Source organism: Ciconia boyciana, chromosome 2 (assembly GCF_034638445.1).
Source record: "Ciconia boyciana chromosome 2, ASM3463844v1, whole genome shotgun sequence".
Classification (NCBI taxonomy): Eukaryota; Metazoa; Chordata; class Aves; order Ciconiiformes; family Ciconiidae; genus Ciconia; species Ciconia boyciana.
Window position 1 is genome coordinate 58,740,845 of NC_132935.1, and position 19,921 is coordinate 58,760,765.

The window sequence follows — 19,921 nt, forward strand, 5'->3', positions numbered from 1 at the left end:
CAGAGCGGAGCAGGAGGCCGGGTGAGTGCACGGGCCGCGCCCGCAGCCCTCAGCGCAAGGCGCCCGCCCGCGGGGGGAGCAGCCCGCCCCGCCCGCCTCAGCCTCCTGGGCGGCGCGGGCGCGGCAACGGCCGAGCACGAGGCGCTGCTCCTCCCCCCGCCTCTCTGCTCAGCGGCGGTGCCCGCCCGCGGGGTGCTCCGGGGTGGGGAGGAGCGCGCACGCGCGGAGCAGCGAGCGAGGGAGGGCGGCGGGCCCTGGCCGGCTACGCGCGAGCCGGCGGCGGCCGTTGCCCCGCCCCGCCCCGCCGCGTGAGGAGGGCGCGCGCCTGGGCCGGGCGAGCGGGCGGGAGCGTGGCGGCTGCGCCGCGGCGCGATGTTCGTGGCGCGCAGCATCGCGGCGGATCACCGCGACCTCATCCACGATGTCTCCTTCGACTTCCACGGGCGGCGCATGGCGACCTGCTCCAGCGACCAGAGCGTCAAAGTGAGCGGGAGCCGCCGGGCCTTGTGCTGGGCGGTGTCGCGGCGTCTGCCGGCGGTAGCGCGGCACCGGCGGTGCGCGGCCTACCGGGCGGGGCCGGGGCGCAGCCTTTCCCCTCGCGGCACGCGGGCCTCCGGGCGGGAGAGGCCCGTACCTCAGCGCTCCGCCGTGCCCCGCAGGGGCCGGGGAGGGAAGGGCCGCGCTCGGCGCCCGCGTCCCGCCGTGTCGGCGGGGCGCTGCCGTGGGCGCGATCCGCGGGAGGTCCCGGCTGCGGCCCGTAGCGAAACGCGTGCGGTATCGGAGTGTAGCGGCGGGGGCTGCGGATCCAGGATGCGTGCGTTCACACGTAATGCGCACTGTTTGCATTTGCGCCTGTACACAAACGCGCGTAAGAACGCAGCTTCTTTTCCGACCCGCTGCTGCAGCGGGGAGAACGTCCTTAAACTATCGTGGCTGCAGCAGTGCTGCTTGTTTCGTTGATTCACCTGAAAATCTGTATTTATTTAAGGGCATTAAGGGAAGAAGCTGCTCTTCCATAACGAAGTGCCAAGAAGCATAAGGCTGAAGTGTTCTGCGTGTGCTCTGGCAGATTAGGGAAACTGTAAAATACTAGAAACCTTAATTTTACATTCCTTTAGAGGGGATAAAACAATAGTAAATGAAAAATTAATTGCTTTTCTATTTTTTTGCACATAGTGAGAAGGTTCACAAAAGTTCAGGAGTTACACGGTTAGATTGAAGAAGTGTAGTTTGCAGAGAGCAGTCGTATCTTTTGTTAGACCAGGTAAATGGTTGAGAAAATTGCTTTTCCATAGAAAGCTATGTCAAATGTAGATCAGGCTTAAAAACAAGCGAGCAGCCCCTTCTCCCTGACCACACATTAAAAACAACAACAAAAACGTTCCCCCAAAAGTAAGACAGAACCACATCAGTCTTTGGTCTGGACTGACTACGTAAAACTTGCAGCCTGAAAAGAATGTTCTTAAGAAAGGTGCCAAGAGGTAGGTAGAACTCAAAGCCGATGTTCTTTAACAATGTAACGTTGCTTTCCAATCATAGCAGTATCCTTTATGAGACTGTCAAGAAGTTTTACTCTAACCCGAGTTTTACAACACTTGTAAAACAGCAGTGGTGTATCTGGCATAGGTCCTGTTCTCGCTAGGTGGGCCCTGCAGAATAGCAGTCGGGGAGAAGTTACAAAGTTGGGCTGTGATGATAACAACCAAGGTTGTATTAGGGATCCAGAATGGCAAAAGCGAGGTGACTTTCAGTAAAGTTACATAGTGAATGAGTGACAAACGGGAGTGGATGCCAGGCTTCTAGAGGTGTCTTTCATCTGGTTACATTCATGACTTCCTTCACAATTAAAAAAAAAAAAAAGTCATCACAATAATAAAGATGTATGGGAAATCAAGAGAAAGGAAGGTTAGAGAGACTTGCGTGTGGTTATAAATCAAGGCAGAAATATTAGAAACAGAAACAAGATCTCTTCCCCCACTAGCTTGATTTTCTTTTTGCTGTCCTGTTCCGTCTTTGGGATGATTGCCAGGAGCCACATCAGGGTTTTGCGACCAGATCTGAGCACGTGCCCCGGTGAGGACCATGGGGGCTCTAGAGTGAAACTGAGTAGCATACTCATGGAACAGAGTGAATGAAGTGTTGAGAATTGTAATAATTTGTCTTCTATGAATAATTTAAAAAAGATAGACTTCATACAATAGTGGATTTTGTGGGTGTACGCCTCTTCTCCCTACCTGTAGTAGGGATATTTTCAAGATCGAGTGAAGTGCAGTTGTGTGGTGAGCCAGACAGAGTTTTCCACATGAAAATGTTTAGTAGTGTGTATAGATATATATTTTTTTTAATGGCTGTGTTTTGTAGTATTACTTAGTAAGCTTTATTTACAAATTGTATGATTGTGTTTTGATTTCTCAATAGGTCTGGGACAAAAGTGAAAATGGCGATTGGCATTGCACTGCTAGCTGGAAGGTTTGTATTTATAAAAACTACACAGCTATAACCATAATTTCTCCTTTGTTTTTGAAGAAACATACTTAGGTTTTGCTGACTTGTAGAGTAGAAATGAAATATTTTTGGTTCGTTGTAGATCCTGTATTTCTTATGGTAAAATACTCTTTCTCTGCTTTTATAAAACATCTCTAATGCCTCTCACTTAAAGCAGAGGCTAGCATGCAGTGTTATAGTATTAGTTATGTTGGCAGACTTTATCAGTAAACATGGCGGTAACTGGTGTTTAGGGAGTTAGAAAATAGTACCTTCATTTTCAATTGAATATTTCCTTTTTGCATAGTGTAAGACTTTAAAAAAAAAAAAAAAAAAAAAAAGGAAGAGGTCTGGCTATTAAATGTTACAACATCTGACCTCTATTTTTTTCCAAACCTTTCTGAGAACTGTGTCAAACAGAGACTCTGCTTCATCAGGATAATTAGTGCATTCAGCTTCTGAATTGTCCTTAAACTTGTATTTAATAGGACCACAATACAATAATCCCTGTAAATGGAAATGCCAGTGAAGCTTTTGAATTCCCCTTCTCTAAAAAAAGAAGTGTTAGGTTGACTAGGTATGAAAGAGGAGTTTCATGTAAAAAAGGAGAAGGTAAGTAATGCTCTGCACATGCTTTGGAAGAGTACAGGCAAGCTAGAAGTGAGCATGGTAATGGCTGAAAGTTGAAAACAAAGCTGTACTTTTTGTGTCAAGGCAGAATCTTAGCTTGGAACTTACGGTTTAAAGAAGTAATAAATAACGCCTTGAAATATACCTGCAATTATTACCCTTTAACCATTAACTAATAGCAACAAAACTTTTGCAGTGCTTATAGGAATAAACAAATGCAACAGCTGCTGTGTAACTTTGAGCTTTATAAAAGGACATAAGTTTCAAAGGAATAGTCTTACTACTTCTTAGAATTTGCTTCTGCAGAAAGTAATGAAAATGTACGATGGCTTGGACTAGTACAATAAGGATGTTTCTCTATAGTGTTTTGGTGTTATCTTGCAGACACATAGTGGATCTGTGTGGCGCGTGACATGGGCCCATCCTGAATTTGGGCAGGTCCTGGCTTCCTGCTCTTTTGATAGAACAGCAGCTGTATGGGAAGAAATAGTGGGAGAGTCAAATGATAAACTCCGAGGCCAGAGTCACTGGGTGAGACTTTAACATATCAATTACAGTTTCTATATGTTCTCATATAAACAGATTTACTGTGTCTCATTGATTTGTTTGCTTATCATAATGGGCTGAAGCTTTAAACTGTTTAAATTCCAGAATTAAACACATGACTGAACATGAAAATTGTTCTAAATACCAAGTTACTGGACATTTCTGGTTTTGCAACATATTTTCTATTCCTGAAATGGAAAAGCACCCTGTTTTCTTCTGTTAATATAAAGTGTTCCTGGATTTGCCTATGTTTGGTTACTTTGTGGCAATATTCCAATATAAGTAAGTATGTTTAAAGCATTTGGGAAAAACAGCTACATGGCAACATTCAGGCCAATTAGTGTCACTACTATTGGTGTTTCTTAGTAAGATGTTCCCTGGCAAGCAACTTGCAGACATGAATTCCCATCTACAGTAGAATTGAAGTTGTGGGTTTTTTCTTCTGTGACAAGAGCTCATTTGAAGCTGTCTCATGCTGTTCTTTTTTATCCTTCAAACAATAGAACAGGTTTTGGGGGGAAATAGTTTGCTCAGAAGTGGATTTTCTGGGTAGCATTTCATCAAGGGAATTTTAGATCTAAATAGATTATTTTGCAGCTATTCTTCATGTGTCATCTTGTATAACTCAGTATAGTATTCCTGCCTCTAATGTTTTATTTTGTTTTAGGTTGCTAAAATATCTGCAGTTTTCTCTTTTCTACTAAAGTTTGCTAACATTAAAATACATAACTGAGAAGAGTTGGGTTGTCAGGACCTTTGGCACCCAGTGGGGTAGGAAGGCTGACTTCTGCGTGCAGGAGGCAGTTGTGATGCATAGTTTTCAGCTCAAACTCGTACTTTCTTGGCAGGAGAGGAGACAACTTGAAAAACAAATGTTTACAATTCTTTCCTCTTTCACCCTAGCTAATCTTCCTATCAAATGCCTGCTGTATTCACCCACTCCCTTATCAGAAATACTTGTTGTTTTGATGCTTCTGTTGGAAAATGCTTCATGGTAAACCTCAGCATAACTGAAATTAGAAAGCGGCGTTGCTAGGCATCGTGGTTAATATTGTCACCAGTATGAATGAAGAGGACAGTTTCAAACTGCCTGTGGCCAATACTCTTGTATTTTATGCTTATGTTACGTGTTTGTTTTTTTTCTGAAGAGCATAATCTAAACAACTCTTTTTGGTATCAGAACTTTGATACCACTGTGAGTGTATCTCTTGATGCTTGAAATTGCATCAGTGCAACAATTTGTCACTTGTCACTTCTCCAATTAATTGGTGTATAAAGATATATATATATTTTTTTTTTAGTTCTTGATGGAAGAGGTAAGTGAGCCTATGAAATGGTGTTGTCAGACTTTCATTAGCCTTCCTTAGGGAATAAATTTTTGATGGAAATTTCTAGTATTTTCTTCAAGAATTTGTCTTTCTTTGCAGGTAAAGAGGACCACTCTCGTAGACAGTAGGACATCTGTTACAGATGTGAAGTTTGCTCCCAAGCATATGGGTCTTATGTTAGCAACCTGTTCAGCAGATGGAGTTGTAAGGATTTATGAAGCTCCAGATGTGATGAATCTCAGTCAGTGGTCCCTGCAGCATGAAATCTCATGTAAGCTAAGCTGCAGTTGTATTTCTTGGAATCCTTCAAGGTATGTTATTAAAACTGTTTAAGCAGAAGATCCAAAGAGTTAGTTCTGAAATTTTGTAGAATAAATCCTAAAACATGCATGGAGAAGACTGAGTGTACATTACTCAGATCTGAAAGAAAGCTGCTAACATTTCTTTTAATAAAGCAAGTTTGGCAGAGCCAGAGAAGTGTTACAAAAAGTCATCCTGTGGTCTGTGAGGAAATATTCCCAGTTTAATTATTTTTAGCAAGTAATGAGCTAAAGAGCTATGGAGTGCTCTTAATTTATCCCACAAAACTTAACTGGGATTTTCATAAGAGAAAATGTTTATAAAGGGACAGTTCCTGTCTCTCGCTTCTTTCCTTAAGAAAGGTGTTGCAATAGGTAATAATTTTGACAACTCTAACAAGGACACGCGTCCTTGCCAGTGCAACAGAGTACTAGGAACCACAAGAGTCTTGCTAGCACAAATACAAAGCCTAAGCATTGTTCTTTTAGTTATATCCTCATGGGCTCAATGATATACTTAACCTTCTTGAACAGGAAAGAATCAGAGAGGAGTTTGGGTAGTCTCCCCACCCAGAAGAACACAGACAAGCAGAGGTTCTCCTTGGCTTCCCATCTCATATCCTCCCCCAGCAATAATAGGAAAGGAAAAAACATTCAGGGCTGAACTGCTTTGGATTCTGTTTGTCCAGAAGCACATAATGGCTTTACCTAGAGAAGTAGTATTCTGTGTCCTGCTGATCTAGTTACTCTTCTATTCATTAGTAGTAGTCTGTGCTGAAGGTTTGGAGTACAGGCTTCTCTTTAGTGCGTGGGATGGGGTTAAAAGTTGATTTAGAAACTAGAGCTCATCTACATTTAGCTTTTGTAATCTATCTTCCAAAACCTGAATGAAATCCCACTAAATAAATCGTTAAAAGTACCGCAAAGAATGCAGACTCTGCCGTGAAACTTGTGGCAAATACTTGACTGCGGATGCATATATAAAATAATCCCACTCTGGGAGCATCATCTTGAATTGACAAATAACGTTCCCTAATGATTTCTCCTTAGTGGGTGTATAAAGTAGGCATTCAAAACAACAGAATGGAGATTGTACCGGTAACTGTGAATAGCACTTACTCATGTTTCCTTGTGATTTTTTTTCCCTCGTGATATTTGTTTTGTTTTCTTTGTAGATAATGTGTCTGAAATTTAAAAAAATGGCTTGGTGTACTTTCTGTGAAATCATTTGTAAATATAACAGTATTTGTTTTCACCTTTTAGCTCTCGAGCACATTCTCCAATGATAGCTGTAGGAAGTGATGACAACAGTCCAAATATATTGGCTAAGGTTCAAATTTATGAATATAACGAAAATACCAGGTATGCTAAATGACAATATATAACATTTGTGGGATCTTAAAATAGTTTGTAATATATGGCCTTTTATTTTATTCCTGTCATTTGATGTGGAGTGGAGTAGTAAATAATCATACCTTAATTCTGTGTCTGAGCCATTGGATGGGAAAGGAGAGGGAGACCTCAGAATGTTAACAGACACGATATTGATAATTTCGTTCCATCTTAGTGCAGAAATGCCAGTGTTCTTACCAGCATTTTAAAGGGAGAATTGTTGTTTTCTGCTTCTACTAATTTATATCCTTAATTTTGCACAAGGAATTAATAGGACGAAGTTGAAATTTGAATTGTGTTGCACTAGGCATTGTTTTGTTCCAGGCGACCTTAAAATGCTTTTAAAAGCATGTTTATAATGACAGAAAGTCCCATGAATTACTAGCGTTCTGTGAAAGTTCAGTTGGTACAGTTAAGAATTCAGAACCAGAAAAGGCCAGGAAGCGTACACACAACACTTTCAATTAAATGATGACAGAGAACTTGTGTTTCATTCAGGGTGATTGGTGTGGGAAAGGAGCCAAGGTGTTTTGTGCATTTATGCCTGGCTTCAGACAATGTTCTCTGTGCATTAACAATAAAGAAAAGTTGTAACTTACCTGGTGGTAAGTAAGAAAATGGAATACATGTTTATCATACAGCGAAGGAGGCAGATAGTGGTCTGCTTACAAGCACAGAAAATTTAGTAAGTTAATGAGATACAAATTCCGTGTAGATTTGTGAATGGAAGAATCTTTATTTCCCTCTTCCAGCTGTAGACAAAAATGTTCTTTGTACTGGAATCCTTGCTTTTGCTGTATGATTTAACATACTGTTGTTAGTAGTCACTGTATCTGATGTATTCAAGCTTGAAGATGTATCTGATGTATTCAAGCTTGAAGAAATCAGCTTGTAATTATTACTTACAATTGAATTTATGTTAAGAAAATAATTTTATTTTTGCAAGTCTCATCATGTATAGTAACCCCTTTTTCCCTGTTCCAGTATGTCTGGTTTATATAATTTGCATCACTGGCAATTTTTATGGCACTAAAGGTTAATTTCTTATGCTGTATAGGAAATATGCAAAAGCAGAAGCTCTGATGACAGTCACAGATCCTGTACATGATATTGCATTTGCTCCAAATCTGGGAAGATCCTTCCACATCTTAGCTGTAGCAACCAAAGATGTACGAATTTTCACACTAAAACCTCTAAGGTGAGCTTAAAAGGAAGATAGTTCGGTATGATGTGGTGCGTACTATAGTCTTATTTCACTAGTATCTGCGAAGCAAAAGTAGTAACTTAATGCATGCAGGATTCTTTTTTAGCAGCCTGATTTTTAGGATGACAAGATTGTGAGCAAGTCTATAATTTTGTCTGAATACCCCTTGTTACTAGATTAGGAGTATTAATTGTTATATAAACTCCTTGAAAAATGTAGTCCTCTCTTTTTGTCATCATGTTTGAGCCCAGACCTTTGAACAGTTGTGTGCAGAACTGTCACTTTTCTCTTAAACAGGAAAGAATTGACTTCATCTGGAGGATTAACGAAATTTGAAATTCATATTGTGGCACAGTTTGATAATCACAACTCCCAGGTGTGGCGAGTGAGCTGGAATATTACAGGCACAGTGCTTGCCTCCTCTGGTGATGATGGCTGTGTTAGGCTCTGGAAGGGTAAGGTCACCCACGTGAAATACATTAGCATTGTAGTATGCTGAATATACTTGAGAAACTTTACTCAAAAAATAATTTTGGAGTAAAAGTTCATTTTATATTTGTGAATGATAGATTTTTATATTTCTGTTTACATTTCAGAAAAAGGAAATAACTTTCTGTGCTGGAACACTTGCATGATTTACACTGCTGTGAATAGTTGTTACTGTATCCTCAAATTGTTTCACCAGACTAGAGCTACGTAGAGTTGTAACTTTTAAAATTAACATATGTATTGCATTACTATCTTTGCCTGCTGCCAAAACCAGAAAACCTACATTCAGTCACAATGTTGAGGCAAACCTGCTTTTTTTCTGTCTAAATTTCCAAAAGCGACAACAAAAAACAGTGGCAGTTTCCTCATCCATTCTCATTTATTTCTCAGTATTTTATTAAAAGAAGTTCATTCTTGCTACTGAACAAAACTGAGTTTTAAATCGTGGATAGGCAGAGAATGTCAGACAGCGAAAGGGCCAGACCCTCAGCTGTTTGGAATTTATATATTGGTATTTTAAGTTAAATTTGAATTCACAGCAGGTGCGTAGCAGTTGAAACATCATAGTTGTATCAAAAGGTGAGCTTCAGAAGAGAAACTAACAGTTTTTATATATCTGTATTTGCAGCTAATTACATGGACAACTGGAAGTGTACTGGTATACTGAAAGGTAACGGGAGTCCAGTGAATGGTAGTTCTCAGCAGGGAATTTTTAATGCCTCTCTAGGTTCAGCCAATACAAGTCTACAGAATTCACTAAATGGATCATCTGCCAGCAGGTAGGTTAATTAGTAGAGAGACTGAATTTCAGTAAATACTCTCTTCTCTGAGTCTTCTTAATTTCATTTAGCTTTCATGTTTGTTTTATAATTTTTTTTAAGTGCAATGTAATTTATTGCATGAATACTTCTACAAGCTATTATAGTTTTGCTCTGTGATGGTGTCTGTTATGCCAGTGTTAAGAGGAAAATGAACAAAACGTAAGCCATACTGAATCATTCTGTATAAATAAGCAATGTAAACAACTATTTTCACTTTTAGTCCTTTCACATGATTAAAAATAACTTTTCTGAAATAGTTTCAAACAAGGAGAAGGTTCATCATACTGCTGTGCAACTGCCCTTCTGTTTTAGATGCGTGTTTAAAAGTGAAGCAAAAATACCAGCAACAAATTCTCTTTTTCACTGGGATAATGTAGCAGAAAGGAAGGAGGAAAAGATACTTCATAATGTATGGTTTCAAAACTCGTATACTAGTGTTAGTTTACTTGCATTTTTGCAGGTGTAACATCAATTAAGTAAGAGTTTTGGGTTTTTTAATCTTCCTCATATGGCATTCTTACTGCAGATTAAGTTGCTTTCTCTGTTATGTTTTTATTCTGTAATAATTGCTGTTTAGTAGGTAAATTTAACTGCCTCTTCTGAAAACCATTTTAATTTGTGCGCACCGAAATCTAGACACTGAGCCCTGCAATTGTACGGTGGAGCATGTACAATCAACTTTACAGGACGTGTCCTATGTAAGGACTAGATGTGGCCAAATTCCGTAGCAGCAGCTTCTGAGTTTTGTGCCCACCTTTATTTTTTTCAAATGCCTTGGGATAACCTCCGTTTCCATCCATGTGCAGCTACTAATGTGGCTTTTTTCAGTTTAAAATGCTCATCTGTAAAGTTTAAAATGCTCATCTGTTAAGTACTGTGACAGTTTGCTTTTGGAGAGTAGCCTTCCCCCCCCCCCCCCCCCGGCTTCAGCAGTCAATCCTCAATGGCAGTTCTGGCTTCCAGATCCCTAGCTGTGTTGAACAGAGAAGGGCTTTCACATTTTCCTCACAAGACAAATGGGAGAGCAAGAGGTGGTAATGGGCCAAGTCTCCAGCAAGAAAGGAGGCCAAAATGATACTGGTCATCTGGTTCCAGGTGCTACTTACAGTGTAGCAAAAAATGCTGAAATGTGGTCCTGTCTTGGAAATGTGATATCCAAACCTATTTAACTGTATTTGCTTGGGCTCCTGTAGGGAGATACAGGACATTTTATACCTCTTTAGCACAGGGTGTGGTTTCAGAGTCTCCTTCTCTAAGACTGTGCTGCTGACAGCAAGACTACTGTACCCCACCCCACTGGTTCTTCTCCTCTCCCTGAAGTTGGTAGTAAGCCATTGTGAAACTGAAACTTCTGGCATTATTTTAGACTTCTTCCATTGCTCTGTATTTTGAAAGTGGTTTTGTTGTTTTTTTTTTTTTTATAAGTTATTCTCAGCTCCAATTCGGAATTAACATTTTGTTACAGAATTAAGTCCGTGGCTGTGGAATGTCAAAATATATGGTGTCTTGTCCTAGGATTGAACCTTACTATAAAAAAAAAATGCACTTAACTACATTTTCGTTTGTAATCACATTGGCTTGAATTGCATAAGCACAGTTGCTAACTTTTTTAGTGTATTAACACTTACAATAATAAAGATTTATGTACTGACATTTGGCTAAATTGGTATGCTACACAGAATTTATTTTGTCTGTGACTGTAGATGCTATGTTTCAGTGTCTATACATTTAAACACTTAAAACGGATACAGCATAGGCAGATCTGGAAAACTTTGTTAAAGCACAACCACCAAACTGGATTTGTAATCAAAATAGTTTCAGAACAGCTGATATAGTGTTGGAAAATAAGTCAGTAAGGCTGTATTGTTATGTTGATGTAATTGTGTGTCTAGATTTATGATACAATTTCCATTCTCCATTTGTATTATGTCCTTTTTAACAGAAAGCAGAGCTGATACCAAGCTAACTGGAGTAACTTTGGTGTTTTGCTGCTTGTTGCATGCACACAGGAATGGAAAACGAACTCCTTTTTCCCCTCCCCAACGCCGTTTGACCTCTCCCAAGACACCAGCAGCCTGCTAACTACTAAATGCTATTCAAAAAGCCTTTTTAAAACACGTTGTGTACGTTTTTTGTACTAGCCCGCACAGTTTGATACTGTTGGAACTCCTGATAGAAAAATACTTGGAGAGGCTTCTTGTTTGAAAAAAAACCACAAACAACCAACCACCCAAACCCCAAAACTTCCATCAAAACTTTTTTTTTTTTGAAAGCTTGTCAAATTAAAATACTAGTTTGTCACTAAAAATGAGAATTTTTGTCCTTGATTGGGATGGGAGGAGGGAAGTGACCATTAAAATAATTTTCATTAAAATTGTTTTGATAACTAATTTGTTTTGCATTTCATAGTGTTCAGCATTTGATTAAGATTCCTAAACATCACAAGTTTGTAACTGCTTGGTAGTGTGTGAAACTGTTAGTTTTAAAGGAATAAGAAAACTGTGTTTTGACAATTGTACAGATGGTAGCTTTTAACAGTTTGGTATTGCTTCATTTATAACTTAGTATGACTTCAAATAAATGTTTTGTAAGTACTGTCATACTTTCTTCATCCTAACTAAGAGAAGTACTTTTTCTGATATGTACTCATCCATTCCTATGGTAATAATTCCATGGAGTAACTAAAATTCTCTGAGCATAGTATCCTTAAAAAATGCAAACACTTGAGCCATACAAAGATTGAAACCAAAATGCAGCTTGTTGTGAATTGTCCCATAATTTCATTAATCATATAGCTGTTCCTTTATGTAAGTCCACGGAAATGTAAACAAGACAGAAAACACCTGTAGGTATCTAATACAGTTATACTAAAATCCACAAGTATTACGGGTAAGTTCTAATAAAACCAGCAGAAAAATGACATGAAATGGCATAATTCTGAGTCTTGCATTCACCAGGAATCTTAAATTTACTCTGAGGATTTTGCAGAAATATGTAAATATATAGACTGTATTTCATTGAAATTTATTATCTGTAAATGTATATTACTAAATTTAAAGTATTGTAAAAACAGGTATGTTTTTACATCTATTCTAGAAGTGCTGTGAAGTTAATCTGAATTAGATGCATATGCAGAAAATGTACTTACATAAAATTTAATGTATATCTTGTGTCGCAAATGAAGCGTTACTAAAAGCTCTGTTAACAAATCACAGGAATTCTGGGAGAATGAAAGTCTGTTAATAGCTGTGCTACAACATCCTTTTGATTTCCAAAGCAATCTGTTCTTTTGTAAAAATGTATACTAGGATTATTATTACGGTATTCTTTTCTGTGAATTTCAGTGGAAAAGACTGTATTATTTTCCTTTAAAGAACAGTTTCCAGATTTGTCTTGTTTTGAATTACAAGCCTTGATTTCTGCTATTATGTTCTATTGGTTTTGGCATGGATATACTAAAGCCTTTTTTTTTTTTTTCAGCATGTCTTTTCTCCCCTTTGGTTCTCCTTGTATTTACTACCTTTCTCTTTTCTTGTTTTGTTTTTTTGTTTTGTTTTATTTTGTTTTTTTTGTTTTGGTGTTTTGTTCCTTTCTTAATTGTTTCAGGTATTTCTTTCCCCCTCTGGATTCCCCACGGGCTGGATCGAGATGGTCCAGTCATGCCCAGCTCCTTCCTCCTCCTCCTCTGATAGAGCACTCTTGCGATGCTGACACTGCCAACATCCAGTATCCTCACCCTCGCAGACGATGTGTATCTCGGCCTCTTAATCTATTACCTGAGAATGAAGGGGTTTAATGTTACTTTAAATAAACTCTGAAGGGCCTTATTCTGGTCTTTGGTGAATGCTTCCGTTTCTGGCTGCCTTTGTATTTCTTCTCTTGTACAGAAGATTTTAAAAAATTTGGGGACTTCATGCATGTTTTGCAAAACAAACTACACCATTTGGAACATGTTATTTATGTTTGTGTATCAAAGCAACACTTTAATCTGTACCCTTTGAACTACGGCAACACATACAAACAGTATTAACCATGAGCTATTCACAGAGTAGCTGACTTCAGTGTGCCTGTCCTTTTTTCTTTTTTTTTTTTTCCCCCTCTTATTTTTGGAATCGGTTTAGTGTGGTCTTGAATTTTTTTCCTTTTGTATATTGCACTGACAAATGTGAAGTGTATTCTCAAAATTAAACATGCCTTCAAGAAGTTGGTGAGTAACTAAAGGATGATATTGGATCAACTCGTAAAAGAAACAAAACCATTCCTGTGTATACTGCAGCAAAATAGTTTGGAGTGTTTGGTTACTTAAGAATTTTCCATCTTGCTGTATAAATATTTAAATTTTATAATTGCAGTTGACTAATAAACTTATTCTAAAAGGTCTGTATTAATATGCTTTTTCTTGTAATAGCTTTTTTTTTTTTTTTTAACAGGCTCCTGATCAAGGAGCTTTTTTGATTCAGGTGTCCATTCTCAGAGCTTTGCTTTTGTGAAGTCATGTGCCATTCTGGATGCACAGTTGCGTATTACATTTTTCTGCCATGGGGTGTGCTCTGACTTTCCTCACAGGCGTGTTGAAGATCTGCAGATACTACTAGGGTTGTTGGATTTCAAATTATGTCATAATTCTTTTCCAGTGATTGAATAATTCACTTAGGACATTTTGAAGAAATAGTACTGCCTTAAAAGCCTCCTGTTGTGATGTGTCAGCACAGGAACATCATTGCTGTGGATCAGCGTGCTGGCATTGACTCAGCTTTGGCTGGTGTGAGACAGGCGGGAGGATAAAACTGGACAATGACTACATGGTATTGCTAGGGAGTACCATTACTGTACACGATGTAATTGCTGAGCATGTTCAGCAGATCTCGGGGGGAGGAAGGACAAAGGTGGCTCTGTGCAGCAGAAACCCAAAGTATAACAGTATTTCAGTGTGCTTCAAAACGGGCTTATGCTACTTTGTGGACTAGGCCACTAGTATAAGGTAATAGAGAGGGCAACCTGCATTCTTCCAAAACAATGGCAAGTTCCTGTGAGTTTTACTTGTATTCCGGCAACTTTATTTGCTCATATGCTATATTTTTTCTCACCACATTTTTTTCTTGATTATCTCTGAGGGAATCTAGTTTTAATTTACTAAAAAGCCATGAAAGGTAACAATGGCGTTACAGAGTGCTTGCTGACTGTGGGTGGAGGTAGGGTGCTGGTAATTTTTGGCCAGCAGGAACAGAACTGGGGGGGGGGGGGGGGGGAAGTTTGGTAAAAGCAGGTGCACAGACCTTTTTACCAAAAAGTTAACTTTTATGGAACTATGCCATACTTTGTATGGTAAACAACAGAAATGTTACATGCTTAAAAAATAAGGTTTAAATTGGGGTAGGGAGTAACAATATTCCTCTGTGGGAGAATGAGTCATTTAAAAAAAAAAAGAGATCAAAACTATCATACTGAGATTCATTCCTAAAACAGAATAAACTGTTTGTGGGTACACAAGCAGCAGAATATACTTTTGAAGGTTTAAGCTACTTGCAGAATTTCTGTCTTAACCCTTTAAAATGTCACTCCCTTCAATACAGCAATTGATCATTTCCTTACTGTACTTCTAGTGGTACTAGGAAAAAAAAGGGCTCCTTCCTAAGCAGCAATCAAGAAAAGCAAGGTGGCAGTATCTAGATATGCTGCTGTTTCCCAATGCTTAAAGTTTCTGCAGTATCTCAGATATGCCTCAGTTACTGCAGTGTAACAAAAACAAGTGTAAAATATATTTGAAGACAATTCTTTATATGGATCTGGCTGATCAAGGATGGTTATAAGGGAAAGATTCCTGATTGCATTTTTTTTTAAAATTTGCTTCTGTTGTTGTTTTGGAGCCCAGAATATCTGCTTATGGTAACACTAAAGTAAATGGCAACTTTTTGCAGCTTTTAATGCATTTGTTTAGTTAATTCAGCATGATCACGTTATTTTCGTCTGTGCCGAACATGTATTATTATTAGATATCCTGACTAATCCCAGTCACGCTTCTTACTAATGGAAACATGCTGTTACATTTTCAGTGCAAACAAGTCATGTTTCCAGTGGACTGGCCATGTACTTTGACTTCAGCAAATGAACTTGTGCTGGTTTTGGAGCTGATACTTGCCTTTCCCCCTGCCTGCCATTTTGCATTGATGGCTCTCCAAACAGGACCTTTCACTCCATATACTTGACTGTCCACCTCTACTTCCTCAAAACTCATGCTTCCCTCTTCATTCATTTCCCTTGCTCCCATGACTCAAAATTACAAACTGTACTTCTGTGCAGGATCTGGGCCCTTGAACATAAGCAGCAGAACCCCTAGGAAGGAGGGAGATTATAAAAGGGCTTAGAAAAGGATAATTACAGCAGGTACTTGGCAGTATTTTAAATTTATTTAGCACTTTGTAAGGCTGCTTTTCCTTTTCTTCGTCTGAAACAAGATATGCATTATCCTGTATACTGTTTATGTGCTTGGAGTATATCTCAGCTTGAACTTCCAAGATGTGAAGTTTTTGGCTCTTGTAGTAGCCAGGAGGTGGCTTTGTTTTTGTTTTTTTTTTGTTGTTATTGTTCAGTTTTGTTTTGAACATATTTGAACACAGTATGAAATTCTGATGACGTTGAGTGTGTGAATTTTCACTCTCATTCTAGCTCTTTGCAGTCTCCATACTAGGAGTACGACTGTAGAAATACATTGTAAAAATGTACTGGACTAACGCTGAATTTGATTTAGATCTTTTGAAGCTGTCAGACACACATATAGGTACCTTGCTTGGAAGGCATCGGCTGCCTTCTCATCCTCTACTTAAAAGAATGTGACATTTATGCTTCAAAATTGAAGTAAAATTATCCAGGTACTGTATAAACGGCACATTGCTCAACCTTATCAAAGTGACTCATATAGCAACAATACGACAGACAAAAAGTCAGTCATATCGACAACGCCTGTCATATAAATAAAAAATGTCACATAACTAAACCCGACTAAAGCTTTTTCCTTTCTAGGTGGTTATGCCCTGGCCCGGGGCAGCAGGGCCAGACCGGCTGGTCAGACACCACTGGCGGCGCGACGCGGTGGTTCAGGGGCTGCCGCCGTTACCCTGAAAGACCCCGAGCTGCTCACCGGTACCGGGATTCAAACCTCACCGGTCCGTAAGCAAACACCTGAAATAACCGAGTTCATCGTCCTCTTCCAAAAACCTCAGTCGGCGCCGAGGCGAACCTACCTGCCTGCGGGCCCGCTCTCCCAGGCAGCCCCCCCCCGCCTCCCGCCCAACGGACGACGGGGCACCGCCGGGGGGCGGGGCTGGGCGGTGCCGCGCGCCCCTCGCCCAATCAGCATCCCCCTCTCTCGCCTCCTCAAACTTTTTCCTCCTGCCGTGCCCCGCCGGCCAATCGCCGGCTCCGGCTGGGGCTCGCCCATTGGCTGGCGGCGGAGGGAGGCGGGGTGGGGGCGGGAGGGCGAAGCGCGCGCGCGGGCTGGGGAAAGTTTGGGAGGTGAGCGGCGGCGCTGCGCACGCGCTCCTCGCCACGGGCCGGTCGGGAGGGGGGCGGGTGGCGCCTGTTGTTTCTGTCGCGCGCCAGGTGAGCGGGTGGGGCCCGCCCGCCCGCCGGGGGGCGCTGCGCGGCGCTGCGGAGTGGGCGGGGCGGGGCAGGGCAGGGCAGCGGGCGCGGGACGGCGCGTGCGGAGGGAGCGGCGGTTTGAAGTTTTGGCGGTTGGGCCGCGGCTCCTCCTGCTCCTCTCAGGCGAGTTGTGGCGGGACGGGGGGGGGACGGGCTCCTCCGCCTTGGCTCCCGCCCCTCGCGGCAGCTCCGAGGAGGGCAGGGCCGACCTCCTCCCGCTTGGGGAAAAAGGGGTCGCTGGCTTCGAGCCGCTCCCTGTCCCGGCCTGCGTGGCGGAGAGTGTCAGCGGCCGCCTCCCTCGGCGGGGCCATCGTGCCGCTCCCGGGCCGCGACGGGTGTGTGTGTGTGGGGTGGTGGTGCCTGCACGGAGTGCCTGGGGGGGGTAGAGCCCAGGCCTTCCGTGTGGAGATCGGTAGTGGTTAGGCTGTCGCCTGCCAAGTAGCGGCCCGAGGTGATCGCGTCACGGGGTTTGTAGCTCCCCAGGTGCTTGCTGCTGTGGAAATGGAGGAAGGCTGTCTTGGTCCAAGCAGCTTTACAGGCTAAATATAGGTTGGCACGTCTTGCAGCGTCGGTACTCTAACGTGCAGGAGTGCCGCTCTTTTTAGAAAGTCCAAGAAGGCTATAAAACGCTGTGGCCCACAAAAGGCTTGGGGGAAGAGGACTGGAAATAATTTTTAAGCACGTTTGTGGGTGAAGTGGGGTGATTGCCAAAGATTATTGGCTGTGATGTGTAAATAACATATTTTTGACAGCATTACTGTGACTTGTGTAATTGTATAGTTATTTTGTTCCTACTTTCAGATGCTGCTGGACCAGGGCTGATTGTGTTGCCAAGCAGAGTGCTATTTTAAGCAACTTGTGCAGGATGATGGAAGACTTCAGAAATATTGCTGATGAGACATTTCCAAGCTTCTTGGGCCATTCGTTGAGTAGCAATGCAAGTGTCATTTTTGAAAATGTTACCATTTCCTCAAACCCTGGCTTACCTGTTGCAGCTTCAACTGTTGCCAGGAGTAAAATGGGCTGTGACAACAGGTGAGACTATCCCTTAATACTACTTAATAACATAAAAAACAGTTGACTGATTTGAAACATTTAACTTTAGAGAGGAAAAATCCTTTTGACAGATTATTTGGTAGGTGGTAAAACTATTTACTAATCAGTAACATACTAATCATCAAACACAGGATTGTGTTGGCAGTGAAAAATCTGCATTAAATTCATAACTGATAAAATACTTTTATTAAAATTACCCTTTAAAAGGGTAGTTTAGTTTTTAGACTGATAAAATAACAATGAAGTTTCTTTTAAATTGACTCTCCAGCTTAGTATACTCAAGTTTGAAGTAATATAGAGAATAATATATTTTTTACATGTGTGTCCTCTTAACTCTGTTAACTGTTCATTTAACTTACCTGAATCTGGCTCATTTTAGAAAGGGTAGTGTAGGTACTAGTGTTATGGATACGAATTAAATTTTAACACAATTTATAATGATTTGTTCACCAAGGAGTAGAGCAAAGAGTAACGAGAAGCCTTTGCTCGCTTAACTGCTGTCCTGTGACTTAACAAGAAGTAAGATCAAACTTAAAAGTCTTACCCTGTCTTTCCAAACACCCTGTCTTTCCAGAAGCTTACCCTGTCTTTCCAGAAGTGTGCGTTCCAAATGGGACAGCACTAGCCACTGGAAATGATAATGTGGTATTTCTCTAAAGAACTACAGAAGACTGGAGAAGATCATTCTGGGTACATATGTGTACCTGTAAATACAGATTGGCTAGAAAATGCTAAAATATTCAAATAATTGAACTTATAGGAGATGAGTGGCCATCAATATGATTTTTTTTTTTTCCCCCAATTCTTTGGAGAACAGGAGAGGTGCATATTAGAATGATTCTGTTGTGTGTTTTTCTTCCCCACCTTTACAGGCTTTCTGATATCTGTGCATCCTATTTAGAAGGGAAACATTCACCTCCATCAGGATCTTCCCACAGCAGTCAGTCAGATCCTGAGCCAATGGGGAGATTTGCTCTCAGCTTTCGTGATGACATGTAAGTGAGATAGTTAAAATCTAATTCTGTCCTAAAATGCACGTACCAGTATATAGTATGTAGATTTAAATGTACTATAAGCTAATTATGGAATATGTCAGAATTGAATTGCCCACCTCAGCAGCTGCTTCTACTACTGGCGTTTTGATGGCAGTAACTGGAGAGCTCAGCTGTGCATTAGCCTGTTAGCTTACAGTGTTTGGCAGCCTGGGCTGCTTTTCCTACTAAAACAGCTCCTCCATGTTTTCTGAAGAGGGATAGTAGCAGACTATGTGGAAGCATCCTGTGCGATGCTACCACTTAGGCTGTACAGCCCTACATGAACAGTGTTCTGCTGTTTAATTGACTAATTGGGCTTCATGTACATGACAGGAATGAACCTTTAGAAGTGACTTTTCTTTTTTTAAAACTATGATGTTTTCTTTTGTTGTCACACTAATAAAAAATTTCCTAAGTGTGATTAATTGACTTATTTGAATCTGGCTTGTATTTATCTAGTTTACATTACATAATCTAGAATTAAGCTGATGTTTCTGCTTCATCAGCAGAATAATAGTTGTGTGTGTGAATAATAGTTTGCACTGATTTAAATCTGTTCCAAGTAAGTATCATGCCGTTTGCATACAGAAAGAAACATCAATTTCTATTAAATTTAGCTTCCTTGTAGGCTCAGTGATTGCTACTTCTTAGGAAATAACTAGCGTTAGTGAAATAATTTAGAGAGCGTTACTAAGTGGTGGAAGTGTTGGAAGCTGTTGCATAGGTTATTATAACCAAGATCAAATTTGTTCTTATTGTTGCGATAGAAACTGCAACATGTGTCTTTCTCACTGATAAAATTGCACTATAGGCAGTATGTCCCTATAAAACCAAAGAATATAAGATTTAAGAGAGGGAGTCAGCTTCTTGATCATATTCAAGTAAAAAAAAATACAAAACATGGAATAATTACATTTTAAACTTTTAGATATATAAATAAAACTGACATTTGAAATATTAAAGCTAAAGTATGGTTCAGTTCACTCAATGTGGAAATTCT

General features: G+C 40.6%; 1 protein-coding gene across 1 annotated transcript in view; it reads left to right on the plus strand.

Moving 5' to 3' along the window:
• The first annotated feature begins 212 nt into the window (after positions 1-212).
• CEP192 (centrosomal protein 192) overlaps positions 213-19,921 on the plus strand; it is a 95,433-nt gene continuing 75,724 nt past the window's right edge. Inside the window, exons 1-14 of the mRNA XM_072851586.1 lie at positions 213-483; positions 2,419-2,469; positions 3,499-3,645; positions 5,088-5,299; positions 6,551-6,649; positions 7,737-7,877; positions 8,181-8,338; positions 9,001-9,151; positions 12,800-12,983; positions 13,546-13,570; positions 16,214-16,705; positions 17,019-17,166; positions 17,633-17,866; positions 18,760-18,882. Of these exons, the coding sequence (XP_072707687.1) occupies positions 373-483; positions 2,419-2,469; positions 3,499-3,645; positions 5,088-5,299; positions 6,551-6,649; positions 7,737-7,877; positions 8,181-8,338; positions 9,001-9,151; positions 12,800-12,983; positions 13,546-13,570; positions 16,214-16,705; positions 17,019-17,166; positions 17,633-17,866; positions 18,760-18,882 (2,276 nt within the window). The 5' untranslated portion in view covers positions 213-372. The remainder of the gene's footprint in view (positions 484-2,418; positions 2,470-3,498; positions 3,646-5,087; positions 5,300-6,550; positions 6,650-7,736; positions 7,878-8,180; positions 8,339-9,000; positions 9,152-12,799; positions 12,984-13,545; positions 13,571-16,213; positions 16,706-17,018; positions 17,167-17,632; positions 17,867-18,759; positions 18,883-19,921) is intronic.